Below are 22,784 nucleotides of genomic sequence, written 5' to 3'. Positions count from 1 at the left end.
TCTTGCCACGAACTGTATTGAACTGTGCCGCATTTGTACCAGATCCAGCATTGCGGCAGAATACCGCTGATATGAGAGCAGCTTACGATAAGTCCTAGAAAGAATCACTGTATGGATGTCCGCGTGTACACACATACAATGTCACACAGGTTCTCACCTGGAGGTTACCTACAGCCTAAAGTTCGAACACTTTACATTCGGAACTAAACCGGTCACAAATGTCAGCCATGTGCAGAAAGCAATAAAACGGTTATTGCTACGGCTTCTCATTCGACCGCCCCCCCATTCTACCTCTTCTGTTATTCTGCAAATCAATATGCAGTAACATAGCACTGAATACATGTTTGTATTGAGGACATTACACACCTAACAACAGAAGCAGATCAGAAGGTCCTATGACTTCACTAACCAAATTGTGACCTGTGAAAAATCAGCAAACAAAAAAAAAGATGTAAAAAATATTGTGAGGCATGAAAGCATATTAGCAAAACCTGGAAAGGAAACCCGCCTCCTGCTGTGCTCCTTATTAATGACAGGTGTAAAAAATGAAGAGACGCTGGACACAGAACAGCAAGAACTGCAGAAGGAATTACATGTTAGGCAAAATAATAATGTTAAATCCGACATAATGAATGCACAAACAGAAAAGCTGATCTCCCCGTGACATACACATCGATTAAGCAGGAATTACCACCACCTCATATCCGTGTCCAAACACATAGCTTACTTACCTTTGAGTAAAATCTAGCAATAGCGAACACATGCTTCGTCTGGGCAGGCATGCATGGTTACGGCCATCGGAAGAGGGTTAAAGGAGTTGGATGGTTGAATAAAAAGAAAAATCATGGAGTTCCAAGCTGTAGATCTCAAGGTGACCATGAAATCTCTACTTTGTTCTCGATATAGGAGGCAATTTCCAGCCTTGGCAGTTAGTCAATGCTGCGGGGGAAAGGGACTGGTTGGCATTAATAGCCAAAACTTCTCCTTCTTTGCATTGACCGTTACAGAGACGGGAGATGCCTTAGTTATTGAAATTAGCCAAGTCCACTTTATACACAGCAATAAGGAGGTGGTAACACATGATTCTCACGGTTCTCTAACTTCTATATCTTCTCTTTTTAAATTAGATACATGATAGAAATATACAGTGGGTATAAAAAGTCTACACACACCTGTTATATATATTTTATTTGGATTTTATGTGATATAATAATATATATATATTATATAGATATAATAATAAATAATAATAATAATATACCAACACTAAGGAGCAAGTATTTGTGACGTGTAAAGGAAATACAAGGTTTTCTAAATATTTTAAGAAATATAAATCTGAAAATTGTGAAATACATTTGTATTCAGCCCCCCCTGAGTCAATACTTTGTAGGACCACCTTTCTCTGCAATTACTGCTGCAAGTCTTTTGTTGTATGTCTCTACCAGCTTTGCTCATCTAGAGACTGAATTTTTACCCAATTTTCTTTTTAAAATAGCTCCATCTCAGAGAGATTGGATGGAGAGTGTCTGAACAGCAATTTTCAAGCCTTACCACAGATTCTCAATGAGATTTAGATCTTGATTGTGACTGCGCCATACAATTTGAATATGCTTTGATCTATACCATTCCATTATTGCTCTGACAGTATGTTTATGGACATTGTCTTGATGGAAGATGAAACTACGGCCTGTCTCAAGTCTTTTGCAGCCTCTATCAGGTTTTCCTTAGGATTGCCTTGTATTTGCTCCATACCGTCAACACTATTCAGCTTCCCTGTCCCTGCCTAAGAAAGGTCTCCCCACAGCAGGATGCTGCTGCTGCCACCACCATGTTTGATGGTGGGGATGGAGTTTTCAGGAGGATGTGCATTCAGTCTCGCAAAGGTAGAGCTATTTTGCAAAGAAGCTATATATGTGAAAAGCTGGTAAAGACATATGCCAAAGACTTGCAGCAGTACTTGCAGCGAAAGGTGGTCATATAAAGAATTGATTCAGGGAGGCTAAATACAATTGTATATAATTTTAAGATCTAGAGTTTTAAAATATTTAGAAAAACACGTATCATTTTTCACACTTTTCAAATACTTGCTACTTAATGTTGGTATATGGATGTGGACAAGTTCATGGGGTATACATACGTTTTCAAGTCACTGTATATTCAGTCACGAGCGCAGAAATGCACAGAGTGCTTGCAGACGTTTTGTAAGTCAAGACCACTCCTTTAAACATAATGAAAGTTTTTATTTTAATCTGTACAGATTTGATGGGAATTTATAAAAATACACCATATTTATCAAAATATGGTCTTTTAAATACAGTGCGATGACTGACAGACTATTAAAATCAAACATTAATTATTTGTGGTGGAAAAACCTTTATTTCTTTTCATATGCCATATTATGGAATATAGAAGTCACTATACTGTTTCTGCCAATATTTTACATCCCCTCCTTGTACCAGCATTAAGGTGTTAAGATCCTCTGATGCATATGGAAAATCCTTGACTTCAGCTTTAGCTACACAAAAGGGTCATAGAATAATTAATGGGTCACTTGAATTTACTATATTTAAAAGGAAAAAAAAAGAGAGAACCCCCCCCCCACCCCAAATATTTTTCTAATCTGAACAAGAAGAAATAACATTTCTGCAGATTCTATAACGGTCATGCCTACAAATCTCTCCCACCTGATGACAGCCATCCTTTTAAAAGGCTTAAGCTTTCTCCTAGCTTCTCAAAGTCGGGCATAAGCTTAGCCAACTCCTCAGAATCCGGAAGAGCTTTACTGAGTTTATCTGCAAAAGAAAAAAAAAAAAGACAACAGTCAAGACGTTCCAAGAATAATGGTTGCCTCAATTTTTGAAAGCAGCTTAAAAGAGATCTTAAAAAAGTTACACATAACCTAGAAGGTAAAGTTTTATTAAATCAAAACAGGTAGGTGGGAAAGTTTTATTACTCAGCAGCATTTTCTGGATGATCCTAAAACCGTAAAATCTTGTAGAAATTCTGTGACGATAAGGATTAATCTCCTGATCAGTTCCATTTCCAGTTGCTAGCGGACTAAAGTCCTGCCCACTTAGTCAATGGGTTTGGAAGGCTGTATTCTTTCTAACTTGGCAGAGTGATGGTCACCCCCGCTATAGGTCAATAGGATAGTGAGGGTTAGTCTACTATAGGAACAGAGGTTGAGGACCCTGGGATAATGCACAGGAGGAAAAACTTAGGATATATGTGACTCAGGATCATCCTGAGATCTATCTAAGAAACCTCTGAACCCTGTTCTCCCTTACGAACCATTTTTCCTGAGTTTACCCTTGGCGAGGGTCGAACACTGATTGACACCTGCACTATTTGTCTTTGTTCTATATGTGGTTCTGATGATAAGAGAGAGAACATTATAATTGTTCTGATTTTTAAGTATTTATCGAATAAAGTATTTTTTACGAGAGTAGTGGAATTAGGTGGTTTTTTGAAAATTACTACCTCTTACATTGACTTTGTGGTTCTAGTGAATGAATTATATGGCGGGCTTCCTGTCAGGACCCCTAAATACCACTAAATGGCTAGATGACGCTGATGAAGTTTTTTCGGAGAAAACACCGGAAGGACTAGGCACCAAGAGCAATTTGAAAAATATATTTTCTCTGACCTATTGGTGGCCTACAAATTAAACATAAAATCCTGGTGGGAGGTACAATCATTAGAGCAATACATCAAACAGAAAATTGTACCAAGAGGACAGAGTTAATTTGATCCCTGCAGAACGCTCAAAGACAGAGAGACTTATTAAAAGGTGGGAAGAAGAATTAACTAACTCTTCCATAAGACTGATGACCATCTTACTAGAGGAGGAAAAAAATCACCCTTGAAAAAACATCCAAAGACCTCCAAACTTTGAGGGAGGAAGCACTTAAATTCAGGGACGACTCTGATTTCAGTACTTAGGAAACAAATCTGCAACTGGCGGTAGATAAGTACCAGCAGAATCTCAAAACTAGGAAACATAAGCATTTTCTTAGAGACCTGGGAGATTTTTCAGGCAACAAGGGACTTACAATCCCCTCGGGAGGGTCAACGGTGGATATCTCGTCATCCGATATATCTGACTCTGACCTCCAGGGTCAACCCGATAGGAGCAGGAGTAGGGGACGGAAAAATTATAGGAATAAAAACAATTGGGGGAGGCAGAACTTTAGATCAAGACAATGGAATCAAGACCAGCAACAATCTACTTTACCATCATTTTATGGGGTATCAGCACAGGGACCTGGACAACAGACTGTCCCAAATATTCCAACTGCCAGTACCCAGTCCTTAAGGTCCAGTCAACACTAAGCAACTTACCAGCGATCCCAACAACGATAGGGATCGATGGTAAGTTGCTAGGAGGTTGCTGGTGAGATGTCACACTGCGACGCTCCAGCGATCCCACCAGCAACCTGACCTGGCAGGGATCGCTGGAGCGTCGCTACACGAGTTGCTGGTGAGCTCACCAGCAACCAGCCCCCAGCGCCGCGTGGAAGATGCTGCGCTTGGTAACTAAGGTAAATATCGGGTAACCAACCCGATATTTACGTTGGTTACCAGCGCACGGAGCTACACGTGCAGAGAGCAGATAACCACAGTAAACATCGGGTAACCAAGAAGCCCTGTCCTTGGTTACCCGATATTTACCTTTGTTACCAGCCTCCGCTGCTCTCACTGTCAGTGCCGGCTCCTGCTCTGTGCACATGTAGCTGCAGGACACATCGGGTTAATTAACCCTATGTGTGCTGTAGCTAGGAGAGCAGGGAGCCAGCGCTAAGCAGTGTGCGCGGCTCCTGCTCTGTGCACATGTAGCTGCAGCACACATCGGGTAATTAACCCGATGTGTGCTGTAACTAGGAGAGCAGTGTGCTGGCTCCCTGCTCTCCTAGTTACAGCACACATCGGGTTAATTACCCGATGTGTGCTGCAGCTACATGTGCACAGAGCAGGAGCCGCGCACACTGCTTAGCGCTGGCTCCCTGCTCTCCTAGCTACAGCACACATCGGGTTAATTAACCCGATGTGTCCTGCAGCTACATGTGCACAGAGCAGGAGCCGGCACTGACAGTGAGAGCAGCGGAGGCTGGTAACAAAGGTAAATATCGGGTAACCAAGGACAGGGCTTCTTGGTTACCCGATGTTTACTGTGGTTACCAGCCTCCGCAGAAGCCGGCTCCTGCTGCCTGCACATTTAGTTGTTGCTGTCTCGCTGTCACACACTGCGATCTGTGCTTCACAGCGGGACAGCAACAACTAAAAAATGGCCCAGGACATTCAGCAACAACCAACGACCTCACAGCAGGGGCCAGGTTGTTGCTGGATGTCACACACAGCGACATCACTAGCAACATCGCTGCTACGTCACAAAAGTTGTTCGTTAGCAGCGATGTTGCTTAGTGTGACGGGGCCTTTACTCCCAATACCTTCACTGCCCCTTCCAGCAACATCATCCTCTTTTTTAGGGGGAAGAGACCCGTACAACTTGCGAAACCATATGCAGAGAAATCCCAGGAGAAGATAGCCCCTTTTGAATCTGCAGCACATCAGGTAATTAACCTTTCTAGCCACATTCTTACTGAAGTAGAAAAACGAGTTTTAAGTTATGGTCTGTCATTTGTGCCAACTACGACATTTGATCCCTTCAATTGGGTTAAAGACGTAGAACTATTCCTGAGGAAACTTAGGTGGAAAAAATTTTTCATGCATAATGATAAGGCAGAATGCCTACGATTTGGCATACCAGTTGAAATGCTAGAAGACGTTAGACTGCTAGCAGCTCTGGCTGAGAACAATGGGAATCATACAGGTACGGGCCCCCTTTACCAACCTAAAACCAAAAAGTACTAAGATACCCCTACTACAGACTGCAGCAGCCTGGACATTTTTTCCAAACTGGTCACTCAAGAACTATGTGCAATCAAGCCTAGGTTACGATCTACTAAACCAAACCTCACAGTAGAGGAATGGGAGGCACTAGTTGACTTAGAAAGGAATACACATCTAACCATAAAACCCTCAGACAAGGGCGGGAACATAGTAATTATGGATACAAAAAAACTCAGATGCTACAACATACGAGATTTTACCAACCGATCCAACGATTGAATATGCTGGGAGACTTAAAGATATTTTGCTGAGGGCCCTGGATTTGAAACTTATTTCGGAAAGGGAATATGATTTCCTCTTTCAAAAATTTCCAGTGATTGCAACTTTTTATGCTACTCCTAAGATTCATAAGGGCCTTTCCCCGCTGAGGGGTCACCCCATAGTTTCTGGCATAGAGGCATGAAGTCAAAACTCGAGCATCTATATTGACAAGATCCTACGCTAATTTGTAACCAGCCTGCCATCATACATTAGAGACACTAGTGATCTGATAGCCAAACTTGATGGGATCATTTTGAATCCCGAAACTATTCTTGTCTCCATAGACGTGGAACAATTATATAGAAGCATCCCACACCAGAAAGGCCTGGAAGCAGTAAAATACTTCTTATCAACAAGAGGAAACCAGTTCAAACGACACAATGAATTCCTCATGGAAATGTTACAGTTCATACTTACCCACAACTATTTCCTTTTTGGGGAAAAGTTTTACCACCAACTCAGGGGCACGGCAATGGGGAGCCCTTGTGCTCCCACATATGCCAAAATGTTCCTGGGTTGGTGGGAAGACACATTTGTCTTCAGAGAGGAAGATGAGGTCTTTTGCCCCCATATAAACTTCTGGGGCCGCTACATAGACGATATCCTCATCTTGCGGACAGGAGGAACATCGCTCTTCCTCCAGTTCATGGATAAACTCAACACCAATGATTTGGGGTTAAAATTTACATACGAGATAGGGGGTGACACGCTAGCATTCTTGGATGTTAAGATATGCAAAAATGGGGATGGAACACTAGCCACCTCAATATATAGAAAACCCACGGCCAAAAACAGCCTATTGAGATGGGAGAGCCACCACCCACCGCCCCTTAAGAAAGGAATCCCCAAGGGACAATTTTTGCGGCTAAGACGGAACTGTTCATCTCTAGTAGATTTTGAACTACAGGCAAAAAACATGAAAACACGTTTCCACAATAGAGGTTATCCAGATTCTATTATAGAATAAGCATACAAACATGCAAAAGAAAGAAATAGGAGGGATCTACTCACAAAAAAAGTCAAACGGAGAATAGTAAGGTCAATAGACTCATAGCGACATTTGATGATCAGAACACAAAGGTGATGGGTATTTTGAGAAAATATTGGCCCATAGTCAGAGCAGACCCAGACATTTGTGAGTCTATCTCCCCGTATGCAAATGTGACCTTTAGGAGGGGAAAATCCATCAGGGACCACATTACCCATAGTAATTTTATACCACCTAGAGGCGAGGGCACATGGCTAGAGAGGAAACCCGCAGGCACATTTAGATGCGGCAAATGCACGTACTGTCCCTACATTAACCAAACAAAAACTTTTAAAAATCAGAAAACCAATAGAATTTTTAACATTAGGGATTTTGCCAACTGCAGGACAGAAGGTGTGGTCTACCTCTGCACCTGCAGCTGCCCACTTGCATATGTTGGCAAAACAAAGACAGCTACAGGTAAGAATTGGCGAACATGTGGGAGACATCACGCATAAAAGAGATACAGCACTAGCGAGACATGTTAATCAATTCCACGGGGGCAATCTGAAGATCATATCTTTTCAAGTCATTGAAGTGGTTTCTAGACCCCACCGTAGGGGAGACTGGGATAAAAGAATTCTGCAACGGGAGGCTAGGTGGACTTTCTTACTGGACTCAGTCTCTCCAAGTGGCCTCAATGAGATCATTAGCTTTCATAGCTTCATATAAGGGTTTTCTAGCTGTAGGTGTTTACTGACAGGTTGGGTTTTTCTGGCTTTTATTTATGCCCCGCATATGGTCATTGAATACCAATTATTGTATATATTCTATTAGACTATACTATAGATAGGCTCACTTTGCATGTCACCACACGGTTGAAATGGCAGGAATGTGATATAGCGATAAAAATATTACTCCATCTATACACCTTATATTGAGATAGGGATCTTATATTAAAGAAGGGAATTTTGTTTACTTACCGTAAATTCCTTTTCTTCTAGCTCCTATTGGGAGACCCAGACAATTGGGGTGTATAGCTTCTGCCTCCGGAGGCCACACAAAGTATTACACTTTAAAAGTGTAACCCCTCCCCTCTGCCTATACACCCTCCCGTGCATCACGGGCTCCTCAGTTTTGGTGCAAAAGCAGGAAGGAGGAAACTTATAAATTGGTCTAAGGTAAATTCAATCCGAAGGATGTTCGGAGAACTGAAAACCATGAACCAAAAGAACAATTCAACATGAACAACATGTGTACACAAAAGAACAACCAGCCCGAAGGGAACAGGGGCGGGTGCTGGGTCTCCCAATAGGAGCTAGAAGAAAAGGAATTTACGGTAAGTAAACAAAATTCCCTTCTTCTTTGTCGCTCCATTGGGAGACCCAGACAATTGGGACGTCTAAAAGCAGTCCCTGGGTGGGTAAAAGAATACCTCGATAAAAAGAGCCGAAACGACCCCCTCTTACAGGTGGGCAACCGCCGCCTGAAGGACTCGCCTACCTAGACTGGCGTCTGCCGAAGCATAGGTATGCACCGGATAGTGTTTCGTGAAAGTGTGCAGACTAGACCAGGTAGCTGCCTGACACACCTGCTGAGCCGTAGCCCGGTGCCGCAATGCCCAGGACGCACCCACGGCTCTGGTAGAATGGGCTTTCAGCCCCGAAGGAAGCGGAAGCCCAGAAGAACGGTAGGCTTCAAGAATCGGTTCCTTGATCCACCGAGACAAGGTTGACTTGGAAGCCTGCGAACCCTTACGCTGGCCAGCGACAAGGACAAAGAGCGCATCTGAACGGCGCAGGGGCGCCGTGCGAGACACGTAGAACCGGACTGCTCTCAACTAGATCTAATGAGTGCAAATCCTTTTCACATTGGTGAATTGGATTAGGGCAAAATGAAGGTAAGGAGATATCCTGATTGAGATGAAAAGGAGATACCACCTTAGGGAGAAATTCCGGAACAGGACGCAGAACCACCTTATCCTGGTGAAAAACCAGGAAAGGGGCTTTGCATGACAGAGCTGCCAGCTCCGACACTCTATGGAGTGATGTAACTGCCACTAGAAATGCCACCTTCTGCGAAAGACGTGATAAAGAGACATCCCGCAGCGGCTCGAAAGGTGGTTTCTGAAGAGCCGTTAGCACCCTGTTAAGATCCCAGGGTTCCAGCGGACGCTTGTAAGGTGGGACTATGTGGCAAACTCCCTGCAGGAACGTGCGGACCTGCGGAAGCCTGGCCAGACGCTTTTGAAAAAATACGGATAGCGCCGATACTTGTCCCTTGAGAGAACCGAGTGACAAACCCTTTCCATTCCGGATTGAAGGAATGAAAGAAAAGTGGGTAAGGCAAAAGGCCAGGGAGTAAAACCATTATCAGAACACCAGGATAAGAAGATCCTCCAAGACCTGTAATAGATCTTGGCGGACGTTGGTTTCCTGGCCTGTCTCATGGTGGCAATGACATCCTGAGATAACCCTGAAGACGCTAGGAGCCAGGACTCAATGGCCACACAGTCAGGTTGAGGGCCGCAGAATTCAGATGGAAAAACGGCCCTTGTGACAGCAAGTCTGGGCGGTCTGGAAGCGCCCACGGTTGACCCACCGTGAGATGCCACAGATCCGGGTACCACGACCGCCTCGGCCAATCTGGAGCGACGAGAATGGCGCGACGGCAGTCGGACCTGATCTTGCGCAACACTCTGGGCAGCATCGCCAGAGGAGGAAATACATAAGGCAGTCGAAACTGCGACCAATCTTGAACTAATGCGTCCGCCAAAAGAGCTCTGTGATCTTGAGACCGGGCCATGAATGCCGGGACTTTGTGGTTGTGCCGTGACGCCATAAGATCGACGTCCGGCGTTCCCCAGCGGCGACAGATCTCTCGAAACACGTCTGGGTGAAGAGACCATTCCCCCGCGTCCATGCCCTGACGACTGAGAAAATCTGCTTCCCAGTTTTCTACGCCCGGGATGTGAACTGCGGAGATGGTGGAGGCTGTGGCTTCCACCCACTGCAGAATCCGTCGGACTTCCTGGAAGGCTTGACGACTGCGAGTGCCGCCTTGGTGGTTGATGTATGCGACGGCAGTGGCGTTGTCCGACTGGATACGGATCTGCCTACCCTCCAGCCACCGATGAAAGGCCAATAGGGCTAGATACACTGCCCTTCTCTCCAGAATATTGATCTGAAGGGATGACTCTACCGGAGTCCAGGTTCCCTGAGCCCTGTGGTGGAGGAAAACCGCTCCCCACCCTGACAGGCTCGCGTCCGTGGTGACCACAGCCCAGGTTGGGGGTAGGAAGGATTTTCCTTGCGATAGAGAATTGGGAAGGAGCCACCACTGAAGAGACGTCTTGGTTGCAAGGGAAAGCGAGACGTTCCTGTCGAGGGAAGTCGACCTCCTGTCCCATTTGCGGAGAATGTCCCACTGGAGTGGCCACAGATGGAATTGCGCGAAGGGCACTGCCTCCATCGCTGCCACCATCTTCCCCAGGAAGTGCATGAGGCGACTTAAGGGGTGTGACTGACCCCGAAGAAGTGATTGCACCCCTGCCTGCAGAGAAAGCTGTTTGTCCAGCGGTAGCTTGGCTACCGCTGACTGTTGCACAGCCCCCATGGGGACACAGAGTACCTTAGCGATGCAGGGCCCGGTCCCTGAGGATGAATAGACTCCTGTCCGGCAGATTCCCACAGGGGCTGCGGAGGGAGCACGGTCCCAGTAAATGGATGACCGGTCAGGATCCCACTTCTCCCAGAGCCGCTAAGGGATGGTGAAGGAAAACGGCATGAGGCTCCGGCCTTTGTACCCGCAATGGGTACCTCAACCTTAACAGCACCGCCGACGTAGTGGGGTGAGAAGGGAACATGCCGGGGGCCCCGTGGGGGCCCACTTTTCTTCCAACCGATATAACGAATATGAGAATGCATGAGTGGATGTGTGCCTCCTTCCACACAAAGCATAAAACTGAGGAGCCCGTGATGCACGGGAGGGTGTATAGGCAGAGGGGAGGGGTTACACTTTAAGTGTAATACGCTGTGTGGCCTCCGGAGGCAGAAGCTATACACCCCAATTGTCTGGGTCTCCCAATGGAGCGACAAAGAAAAACTAGCTATCAATTCCCTTATCTACCTAGTATTATATTTTCTCCAATAGGCCTACACACAGCAGCCCCTGTACTAGTGTCTGTCAGGGAAACATAACCTATGTAAATTTGATTTTATCTTAAGAACATACACATCCCTAGACCCTGCCCCCCTGATTTTTTAACTCCTCATTATCTATGTAGTTCCTACGGGAACGACTGGAGGTCCCCTTTATTTGTTCTTTGCCATTCTCAAACGCAGACACATTCTGGCCTAGGGGACACCTCCCCCTTTTTTAACACAGATGTATGTATATATATTTATATATATGTATATATAGAATATATGGATATATTTCATATTTCTAGCATCTCGGGGCCTTTTATGCCCGTTTGGAGCGTGGTTGCGCTCCAGCTTTAGCATCACTATGTGGGAGGAGACTTCCCACACAAGATCATGTGATGCGGTTGCAGGGAAACGTGGGACGCTTGCTGACATGTCACTTCCGGTCGGCGGGCAGCGTCCTGTCTGTCAGGGGGCGTTTTTACTCCGGCTGATGTCTGCAGGGAAGCTGCGATTCTCCGCTGCCCATCAGCGTCCATCCGGAGCCCATCTGGAGCGCAATTTGCGTTCCAGCATCAGTGTCACAGTAGGGGAGGAGACTCCCTGTGCAAATCATGTGACGCTGGAGTAGGACATCATGGGACGCACGCCGATACGTCACTTCCAGTCGGCGATTGCGTCCTATATGGGAGGTCGGCGTTTTTCACTCTGGCGTCGTGCCCTTTATTAACCTGCAAAAGATCAGCTGGGCAGTCTGGATGATGGCCACGCTCTGACCGCGCTACAGTGTACCCTGGAGGAGTCTTATACAGCTGTGAACTCCCAGCGTCATAGAGTAGCTGATACTCGGGACTTACAGTCCTTGCTGGTGGAGTTCACTACCCGGTAGGTGTAACTATCTATACCATGTAGACCCTGCTAGATACCTTGTGGTCTCTTTAGCCCTAAGGGCCACCAGTTTGATAGTGCCTTAGGCACACATCCACTATGCTTACTGCTCTTCTTAAAACACAAGAACTTACAAACATGGATGGAATTATATTCTAAAACAGAGGTCTATGACGCTATATATCCCCTTTCTTTACAGGGAATTCTAGTAATTTTAATGCCAAGTGATGTTCTGATAGATCCGCAGGACGGGGAGCTATTTTCTCCTCCTCTGCATGTGGTTTCTTTTTACAGGTAAAATCTCTTACAGCCTGCTTATATGCTAACTGGTCGATCTTTAGTTGTCTGGTGCAGCTCCTGAAACATGAAATATGAATATGCCTTTATGCCTTCCTTTACAGGGAATAACTATGGCCATGCATTGTCCAGGATAATGAGGATATGCACAGACACATTATTAGAATTGAAAATTTGTTCCGTGTATGTTGCTTGACTCATTTGACAGGTAATATATCCAGAGGATTGGAGAGTGTACACTTATCAAATTGATATGAACGGGTTATATAGATACTGCATCAGTATATTTATATTACAGGACTCTCAGCCTCATTTGCTGGATTTTAGAGTGGACATAAACCCGTCCGTCCAGACAACTCAACCACGACTGCGTGCACAATCATCTATGACATCCTAGCTCAGGTAGTAACTCTATGCCCTATAATGATGAGAGAGCATATATACAGATAATGAAGTCTTATCCTTATGCCTTTCACTTACAGGGACTAGTCAGTAATAACGGACAGATCTAACAAGTCTTCCCTTAACGTGGCTATACATCAAATAAGGAATAAATATTGATTGGCCTGAAAATCAAGAATAGTTCCCTGTGTGAGTGACAAAAGTGCTCTAGACCAACAACAGTATAGTCATACATGCATCATATTTATTATTATTTTCTCTTTATTTCAGGTGTGTTAATTAATGAAGTGAATCAGAATTGGTCTCCTGATGATCCCCTGTATTACGTTAGGGGGGGGTGAAACGCGTCGGGAGAGTCTAAGGGGGTCCATAAGCTAAGTGGACCTCTTGACTCTTACCTAACAGTTCTATACTTATGCAAGGGAAACCATGCCCCAATGAAGAACCTTGACAACTAACGCATGATTTGTTTATGTTGTTTGTTAAATTGTGGTTCTGTTCTGCACTACACGTTATCACTTTCTGGTGATGGTCACCCCCGCTATAGGTCAATAGGATAGTGAGGGTTAGTCTACTATAGGAACAGAGGTTGAGGACCCTGGGATAATGCATAGGAGGAAAAACTTAGGATATATGTGACTCAGGATCATCCTGAGATCTATCTAAGAAACCTCTGAACCCTGTTCTCCCTTACAAACCATTTGTCCTGAGTTTACCCTTGGCGAGGGTCGAACACTGATTGACACCTGCACTATTTGTCTTTGTTCTATATGTGGTTCTGATGATCAGAGAGAGAACATTATAATTGTTCTGATTTTTAAGTATTTATCGAATAAAGTATTTTTTACGAGAGTAGTGGAATTAGGTGGTTTTTTGAAAATTACTACCCCTTATATTGACCTTGTGGTTCTAGCAGTTCCATTTCCAGTTGCTAGCGGACTAAAGTCCTGCCCACTTAGTCAATGGGTGGGGAAGGCAGTATTCTTTCTAACTTGGCAGAGGGGGAGGCTCCTGCACCAGCTAGCCGTCTTATAGTGAGACACAGGTCAGAGGAGAATTGGGGAGAACAGCTGATCTCCTGAGGGTCAGATTTTTTTATTTTTTTTAATTACTTAATTGCAATAGGAGAAAAAAAAAACACATCAAAGTTTAGAGTAGAGGTCGGAAGTATTAAGATTTTTAACTTTTTGTGATATTGGTTTAATTTAACTCAAAGACCTCAAATTAAGTGTCTTCATTTTTTGTGTATTTTTCTTCCTAAAGGGTGAATTTTCTGAAACACATTGAAGTCCTGTGATGTAGCCGTTTTTATGCCTTGCTTTAATGAAGAATAAAAAAGGAGACCTCTGAACATTGCTTTTGGGGTGGCTGACATGCTTGCCGGCTGGATTCTTCATCATGCAGGCTTGGATTGCGAGGACACATGTTGACTCCTAGACAGCATGTATATGCTTGCTTGCCGATATAAATTACTTTGAGCATTATTTCTTTGAGTTTCTGCCCCCAGCTAGCTATTTGTACCCGGCTGGGTACTAAAAAATAGAGGGAAACCCGTTTTTTAATTATTTCATGAATTTCTCGAAGAAAAAAAAAAAAAAAAAAAAAAAAAAACCGACGTGGGCTTCGTCCAATTTTTGTGCCAAGCCAGTTACAGCTAGGCAGCTGGGGATTGGAATACGCAGCGCAGGGTGCCCAAGCTTTCTGGGCACCCCCGCTGTGAATTGCAGTCCGCAGCTGCTCCAGAAAATGGCGCTTTCATAGAAGCGCCATCTTCTGGCGCTGTATCCAACTCTTCCAGTGGCCCTGGTGCTGGGTGGCTCGCTGGGTAATAAGGGGTTAGGGCTAGCTATATATTATCGGCTGGCCCTAAGCCCGAAATTCATGGTGTCACGACAATATTAGACATGGCCACCATGAATTTGTAGTAAAGATATATATAAAAAAAAAAAAAAAAACCAAAAACACAGAAAAATATTTTTATTAGAAATAAAACACAACACAATTAGTGACTCCATCTTTATTGAACTAAAGAACCCCCCTCCTCCGCCGTAGTCCTGGGTCGAGAGTCCCGCGATGTCCAATCTGGATCCAATATCATCTGATCGGTTTGCTGGAAGGCAATCAGCGATCAGATGTATCAGGTTCAAGGACCTGACTCACATGACACATTAGCTGATCGTTTAAACCGGCTGGCCGGTAAAAAGCCGGCCTCACCGCTGGACTTAAACTATCAGCTGATGCCGTCAGGCGACCGCATCAGCTGATCACCGACAGGTCGTGGAGCGATCGGACGTATCTCAGGAGTCTGCAGACAGCCGGAGCAGTTGTGGCGGTACAGAGAGAGGAGCTGGGAGCAGACATGGCGCAGGACGGGAGGTGGAACCAGGGGTGGCGGTACCGGGAGGATTTACTCTTCTGTGTTTACCAACACAAGGAATGCTGGGTGAATACAATCCTCTTCCTGTACATGTGACTGTACTACCCACTTCTTGCATTTATAGCTGCGTTTTTAGTCACAGAAATGCAGCTATAATTGCAATTTGCGTTTTTCATTGTGTTTTTGAACATCTCATTGAACTCAATGGGTGGAAAACGCAGTGAAAAACTCAGGAATAATTGACATGCTGCATTTTTGTGGGCACCACAAAATTGCAGCTAAAAAAAAACAACCCGCTGTGTACAGACAGCAAAAATGAAAACTCAGACTGTTGGTGAAGCAAAGTCATGTAATTTTCGGAACAAAAACGCACCCGAAAAACGTGCAAAACGTGTTAAAAAACGCCTAGTGCGCATATAGCCTTATAGTTACTTACCTCTTCACATATACAGCACTTTGTAATTAATGGCACTTAAAAAAAAAAAAAATTGCAATAAAAATTGAAAAAATTAAGTGATAAAAGTAAAATAGTTATAGAAAGAAGAGTGAGAATAGTAATAATAATACTAAAAATGTGAATATGTTCCAGCTTACTAGGTTTTATTATAAAAAAAAGAAGATGCCATTATTGAGGAATGACCCCAAATGGTCTAATAAAGAAGATAAGAAAATGTAATATTCCAGTATTAAAAAAAATCCTAATATTCCATATGACTAATACGGACATGCTTACAAATCTGTCCCACCTGATGACAGCCATCCTGTTATAGAGCTTAAGCTTTCTCCTAGCTTCTGGAAGTTAGGCAAAAGCTTAGCCAGCTCTTCTGAATCAGGAAGAGCTTTACTGAGTTTATCTGCAAAAAGAAAGAAATGGTCAAGACGTTCCAAGAACAACAGTTGTTTCAATGTTCTAAAGTTAGTTAAAAAGATCTTAACGATACACTAAACCTAGAAGTGAAAGTTTTATTAGTCTGCAGCATTTTCTGTTTGATCTTGAAAAGGTAAATCTTGACAAAATTCTGAAGAATACAGTGGATTACTCTCCTTCTCATCCGTTACCTCTCGGCTGATGACCAACTGAAATCCTCCTCACCTAGTTAATGGCTTGGACCAGGCGGTCTTCTTTGTAACTACAGATTGGTAGAGAGGGAGGCTCTTTAAGATTTGTGATATTGTGTTTACTGTTTGCTCAAAAAGTCAAATTTTTTGTAGATTCTGCTTTTTGAAGGGGGAATCTCCTGAGACGTGATAAGTCGTGTGACAGATCTATTTTTAGGATTTGTTTTAAAAAAAAAAAATAAGAAAAGTAATAGAAAAAAAAAAACCACGTTTCAACGAAATCTTTAAATATTGGGAGAATTGGGGAAAAAAGCATTTTTTTCTGGTGGCTACTAAAAGCCATGTCAGGGCATTCTGAAAAAGGATGGTGGTGTGGCGGAGAGATTTTTTTTTTTTATTTGAAGGCTCAATACAATACTGAATGGTAAAAGTTTTCAACTCGCCAAATCTTTCAGTTTTCGTTTTTTTTTAATCATTTTCTCTTCCTCATATTCACTAATCCATTGATTGGTCAGAAGTGCTCCAGAATATCTGTTTTATTTTTATTTTTCTTTGCTTGACCCCTTACAGACTAGGCGATTTTTCCTTTTTGCCCTTTCATCTTTTGCTCTCCCTCCCAAAGCCATTACTTTTTTTTAATTTATCAACATAGCTGTATGAGGGCTTGTTTTTTTAAGGAAGAGTTATAGTTTTGAATTATGCCACTCATTTTAACATTCAATCTGATAGAAAATGTTGGGGGGGATCCAAATGCGGTGAAATTGTGAAAAAAAATCCAGTTTCGCTTTCATTCAGTGGTAAAAACGACTGATGCTTTAAATATAATGAAAGTTTTTGTGTAAAAAGTACAGATTTGCTGCCAACTTACAAAAATAAACCATACTTGGTGACTGGCTGAGAACTACCATTAATAAGACACCACATTTGGAAAACATTTTTTGTGGTGGAAAGACTTCTTTTCATTTGGCATATTTGAGAATATGGAAGTCATGGATGACTTTTCCGAATGGCTCTTTCTTTGGTAGACCCAACACAACCACGTATTACATGTCTCAAGAGAAAAGGTATTGACGGACGCAGCTTCCCCTGGTGAAAACAGAGGATTTATATTAAGTAGAGTAGCCAGCTTCTCATTGTAAGGAGTTGTGTTTTTGAGATGTCACTATACTGTATATCAACATTTTACATCCTTCTCCCTAGACCTGATTTTAATGACTGTCATGCCTGTAGAAAAGCTCAGACAAAATCAAGCTGACAATGAAGGAGCCCAAAGGAATTTCTCTAGACTGGAAAATAAAGAAAAAAAAATATATAGAAATCCTGCAGATACTAATATGGATTCTTACAAATCTCTCCCACCTGATGACAGCCATCCTTTTAAAAAGCTTAAGCTTTCTCCCAGCTTCTCAAAGTCAGGCAAAAGCTTAGCCAGCTCCTCAAAATCCGGAAGAGCTTTACTGAGTTTATCTGTAAAGAAAAAGACACCGGTCAAGACGTTCCAACAGCAATGGTTGCCTTAAAAGTCTAAAACTTACTTAAAAAAAAATCCAAGTTACACTAAACCTAGAAGTTTTATTAGTCTGCAGCATTTTTATATGATCCTTGTAGAAATTCTGCAGAAAACATAAGGCTTTAATCTCCTTCTGATCAGTTCCCTGTTCAGTGGTGCACTATAGTCCTGCCCACTTAGTTAATGGGTTGGGCTAGGAAGTCTACTTTGTAGCTACAGACTGAGGAGAGAGGGAGGCAGTTTTATTTTTTGCTTTGTTTTTTAAAACTTGTGATATTATTATATTTCTCAGTTAAAAAGTGTATTGTTTTGCATATTCTGCTTTTTGAAAGGGCAATCCACTGAAATGCTTTAAAATATCCTGCGATATATTGGTTTTTAAGATTTTTTTTAGTAGAAAAAAAAAACGCGTTTCAAAGAAACCTTTAAATATTGTGAAAATTAGGGAACAAAGCCTACTCCTAGGCAGTGCGCAACTCTGCTTTCTGTTATAATTGTTTTGAAGGCTATTTTCTGGTTTCCAGCTCTCAGCACAAACGGAGGTGTGTATTATGGTTTTTTTCTAGTGGCTAATAAAAGCCATGTCAGGGTGTTCTGGAAAAGGATGGTGGAGTGGCGAAGAGATTTTTTTTATTTGAAGGCACAATACAATGGTGAATGGTTTAAGTTTTCAACTCGCTAAAGTTTTCAGTTTTTTTTTTTTTTTTTATTATTTTCTTCATACTCACTAATCCATTGGTCAGAAGTGCTCCAGAATATGTTTTATTTTTCTTTGCTTAACCCCTTACAGACTAGGCGATTTTTCCTTTTTGCCCTTTCATCTTTTGCTCTTCTTCCCAAAGCCATAACTTTTTTAACTTATCAAGATAGCTGTATGAAGGATTGTTTTTTTTAAGGAAGAGTTATAGTTTTGAATTATGCCACTCATTTTAACATTCAATCTGATCTGCTGGAAAATGTTGGGAAATAAATCCAAATACGGTGAAATTGTGAAAAAAAAATCCAGTTTCGCTTTTACTGCGTTTACCGCGTTCATTCAGTGGTAAAAATGACTGAATAATCACCAGGACAGTATGAACAACTGCTTTAAATATAATGAAAGTTTTTGTGTGTACAGATTTACTGACAACTTACAATAATAAACCATACGTGGTGACTGGCTGAGGACTACCATTAATAAGACACCACAATTGGAAAACATTTTTTTGTGGTGGAAAGAGACTTTTCATTTGGCGTATTGGGGAATATGGAAGTCATAGATGAGGTTTCCGAGTGACTTTCTCTTGTAGACCCAATACAACCACGTATTACATGTCTCAAGAGTAAAGTATTGACGGACGCAGGTTCCCCTGGTGAAAACAGCGGATTGATAGCCATCTTCTAAGTGGTTGTGTTTTGGAGAAGTCACTATACTGTACACTATAGCAACATTTTACATCCTCCTCCCTGCAATAGACTGCCTGTGGAAAAGCTTAGGTATAAAGATCAACCTGACAAAAGGGTCATACAATACATTTCAGGTTAGAAAGCTTTACAAATAAAGACCCCAAAAGGTTTTTCTCTAATCTGGAAAATAAAGAAAAAAAATATAGAATTCCTGCAGATTCTAATACGGACATTCTTACAATCTCTCCCACCTGATGACAGCCATCCTTTTAAAAACCTTAAGCTTTCTCCTAGCTTCTCAAAGTCAGGCAAAAGCTTAGCCAGCTCCTTCAAATCCCGAAGAGCTTTACTGAGTTTATCTGCAAAGATAAAGATAACGGTCAAGACGTTCCAAGAGCAATGGTTACTTCAATGTTCTAAACTTGCTTAAAAAAAAGATCCACGTTACACTAAACCTAGAAGTGAAAGTTTTATTAGTCTGCAGCATTATTTATATGATCCTAAAATCTTGTAGAAATTTTGAGGAAAACAAGGGTTTATTTATCTTCTGATCAGTTCCATGTGCACTGGTGGACTAAGGTCCTGCCCGCTTGGTCAGTGGATTGGGCTTGGCAGTCTCCTTTGTAGCTACAGACTGAGCAGAGGAGGAGGCTCCCGGGCCAGCTGCTTGTCTTACAATACATGGGGCAAAAAAGATTAGGGAGAAAGACATATATTTTCTTTTTTCTTTTATCACAAAAAAAAAAAAAAAAAAAAGCATCAAAGAAAGAATCGATTTCAGGAAAAAGTGTTGCAGTTACTTTAAAAAAAAAAAAAAAAAAGAGAATTTTGTTTACTTACCGTAAATTCTTTTTCTTATAGTTCCGTATTGGGAGACCCAGACATCGGGTGTATAGCTTCTGCCTCCGGAGGACACACAAAGTACTACACTCAAAAGTGTAGCTCCTCCCTCTGAGCTTATACACCCCCTGGAGAACCAGATCTAGCCAGTTTAGTTCAAAAGCTGAAGGAGAATAGCCACCCACAAGTAAAAACAGAGCAAGAACCGGAACAACCGGAGACTCTGTCCACGACAACAGCCGGTGATAACACGCGGAACAAGAAACTGCCAACAGGCAACAGGGAGGGTGCTGGGTTTCCCATTACGGAACTATAAGAAAAAGAATTTACGGTAAGTAAACATTCTCTTTTTCTTTATCGTTCCTATGGGAGACCCAGACATTGGGACGTCTCAAAGCAGTCCATGGGTGGGAATAAACAGAAAAACTGAGAAGTAGGCGGAGCCTAACTTCACAAATGGGCGACAGCCGCCTGAAGGATGCGTCTGCCCAAGCTCGCATCTGCCGAAGCATGAGCATGCACTTGGTAGTGGCTTTGAAAAGGTATGCAGGCTAGTCCAAGTGGCAGCCTGACAGACTTGCTGAGCCGTAGCCTGGTGCCTGAAAGCCCAAGAGGCACCGACAGCTCTGGTCGAGTGTGCCTTGATCCCCGGCGGGGGAGGCACCTGAGAACACTGGTAGGCATCCGAAATGGTCGACCTAATCCAACGGGCTAAGGTCGGCTTAGAAGCAGAGAGTCCCTTACGCCGACCTGTGGTTAGCACAAAAAGAGAGGTGCACCGCCTAAGAGCAGCGGTGCGAGACACATAGATCCGGAGAGCACGCACCAGATCCAGAGTATGCAACGCTTTTTCAAAGCGATGAACAGGAGCCGGACAAAAGGAAGGTAGGGTAATGTCCTGGTTAAGGTGGAAAGGAGAAACCACCTTAGGGAGAAAGTCCGGAGTCGGACGGAGAACCACCTTGTCTTGATGAAAAACCAAAAAAGGTGACTCCGAAGAGAGCGCAGCCAAATCAGAGACTCTCCTGAGGGAAGTTATGGCCACTAGAAAGACCACTTTCTGTGAAAGACGAAACAAAGAAAACTCCCTAAGAGGCTCAAAGGGGGGTTTCTGCAAAACCGTGAGAACCAAATTGAGGTCCCAGGGATCCAAGGGCCGCCGGTAAGGCGGAATGATGTGAGACGCTTCTTGCATGAAGGTGCGGACCTGAGCCAGCCGGGCGATACGCCGCTGGAACAGCACTGACAGAGCCGAGACTTGTCCCTTGAGAGAGTTGAGAGACAGTCCCAGCTGCAGACCAGACTGTAGAAAAGACAGAAGGGTCGGCAAGAAAAAAGGCCAAGGAGGATGGCCGGAAGAGCGACACCAGGACAGGAAAATTTTCCAAGTCCTGTGATAGATCTTGGCAGAGGAAGACTTACGGGCCCGAGTCATAGTGGAGATGACTTCAGGGGGGGATACCAGAAGTCGTCAAGATCCAGGACTCAAGAGCCACGCCGTCAATCTGAGAGCCGCAGAATTCTGGCGGAAAAACGGACCTTGTGAGAGAAGGTCTGGACGGTCCGGAAGATGCCACAGCACCTCTACGGACAGATGGAGCAGGTCTGGATACCAAGCTCGCCTGGGCCAGTCCGGAGCAATGAGGATGACTCGACGGCCCTCCATTCTGATCTTGCGCAGAACTCTGGGCAAGAGAGCTAGAGGGGGAAACACATAGGACAGACCAAACTGGGACCAGTCTTGAACCAGAGCGTCCGCGGCGAATGCCTGAGGATCGTGGGAGCGAGCCACGTAAACGGGAACCTTGTTGTTGTGACGGGATGCCATTAGGTCCACGTCCGGAGTGCCCCACTTGCGGCAGATTGACTGAAACACTGCCGGATGCAGGGACCACTCGCCACTGTCCACGGTTTGACGGCTGAGATAATCTGCCTCCCAGTTTTCCACGCCTGGGATGTGGATATGGTGGACTTGGAGTCCTCCGTCCATTGAAGGATGCGTTGTACCTCCAACATTGCCAGGCGGCTGCGTGTCCCGCCTTGGTGATTGATGTAGGCAACCGCTGTCGCGTTGTCTGACTGGACTCGGATGTGCTTGTCCGCCAATAGGTGGTGAAAAGCTAGGAGAGCCAGAAGCACAGCTCTGGTTTCCAGCACACTGATCGAGAGGGCTGACTCGGACGGAGTCCAAGTGCCCTGTGCTCGGCGGTGGAGACATACCGCTCCCCAGCCGGATAGACTGGCATCCGTGGTGAGAATCACCCAGGACGGGGCCAGGAAGGAGCGTCCCTGAGACAGAGAGAGGGGCCGAAGCCACCACTGAAGAGAGCTCCTGGTCTGTGGCGACAGAGCCACTAACCTGTGCAAGGAGGAAGGCCGCTTGTCCCAACAGCGGAGAATGTCCAGCTGCAGTGGACGCAGATGGAACTGGGCAAAGGCAACAGCCTCCATTGACGCTACCATCTGACCCAGCACCTGCATCAGGTGCCTGATGGAATAACGGTGGGGCCTCAGCAGAGAGCGCACCGCCAGTTGGAGGGACTGCTGTTTGATAAAGGGCAACTTCACAAGTGCCGGCAGAATCTCGAACTGCATCATTAGGTACGTGAGCCTCTGGGTCGGAGTCAGAGTGGATTTGGGCAGATTGACAAGCCACCCGAATTGGGCTAGAGTGGCGAGAGTGAGCGAGACACTCCGCTGACAGTCTGCGCTGGATGAGGCCTTGACTAGAAGGTCGTCCAG

General features: G+C 44.1%; 1 protein-coding gene across 12 annotated transcripts in view; it reads right to left on the bottom strand.

Moving 5' to 3' along the window:
* The window catches only part of OPA1 (OPA1 mitochondrial dynamin like GTPase), a 296,183-nt gene that overhangs the window by 234,039 nt on the left and 39,360 nt on the right, over nt 1-22,784 (bottom strand). For 2 of the 12 annotated variants that reach the window (XM_075340498.1, XM_075340503.1), the window contains exons 4-8: nt 19,454-19,561; nt 17,666-17,773; nt 15,994-16,101; nt 2,685-2,792; nt 367-420 (exon numbers count right to left, since the gene is read on the bottom strand). In XM_075340498.1, the coding sequence (XP_075196613.1) occupies nt 367-420; nt 2,685-2,792; nt 15,994-16,101; nt 17,666-17,773; nt 19,454-19,561 (486 nt within the window). The remainder of the gene's footprint in view (nt 1-366; nt 421-2,684; nt 2,793-15,993; nt 16,102-17,665; nt 17,774-19,453; nt 19,562-22,784) is intronic. The other 10 variants (XM_075340499.1, XM_075340504.1, XM_075340502.1 and 7 more) reach the window with 6 other exon arrangements.

Source organism: Anomaloglossus baeobatrachus, chromosome 3, assembly GCF_048569485.1.
Source record: "Anomaloglossus baeobatrachus isolate aAnoBae1 chromosome 3, aAnoBae1.hap1, whole genome shotgun sequence".
In the NCBI taxonomy this organism is placed as follows: Eukaryota; Metazoa; Chordata; class Amphibia; order Anura; family Aromobatidae; genus Anomaloglossus; species Anomaloglossus baeobatrachus.
This window is presented reverse-complemented; position numbering and strand designations above follow the sequence as displayed.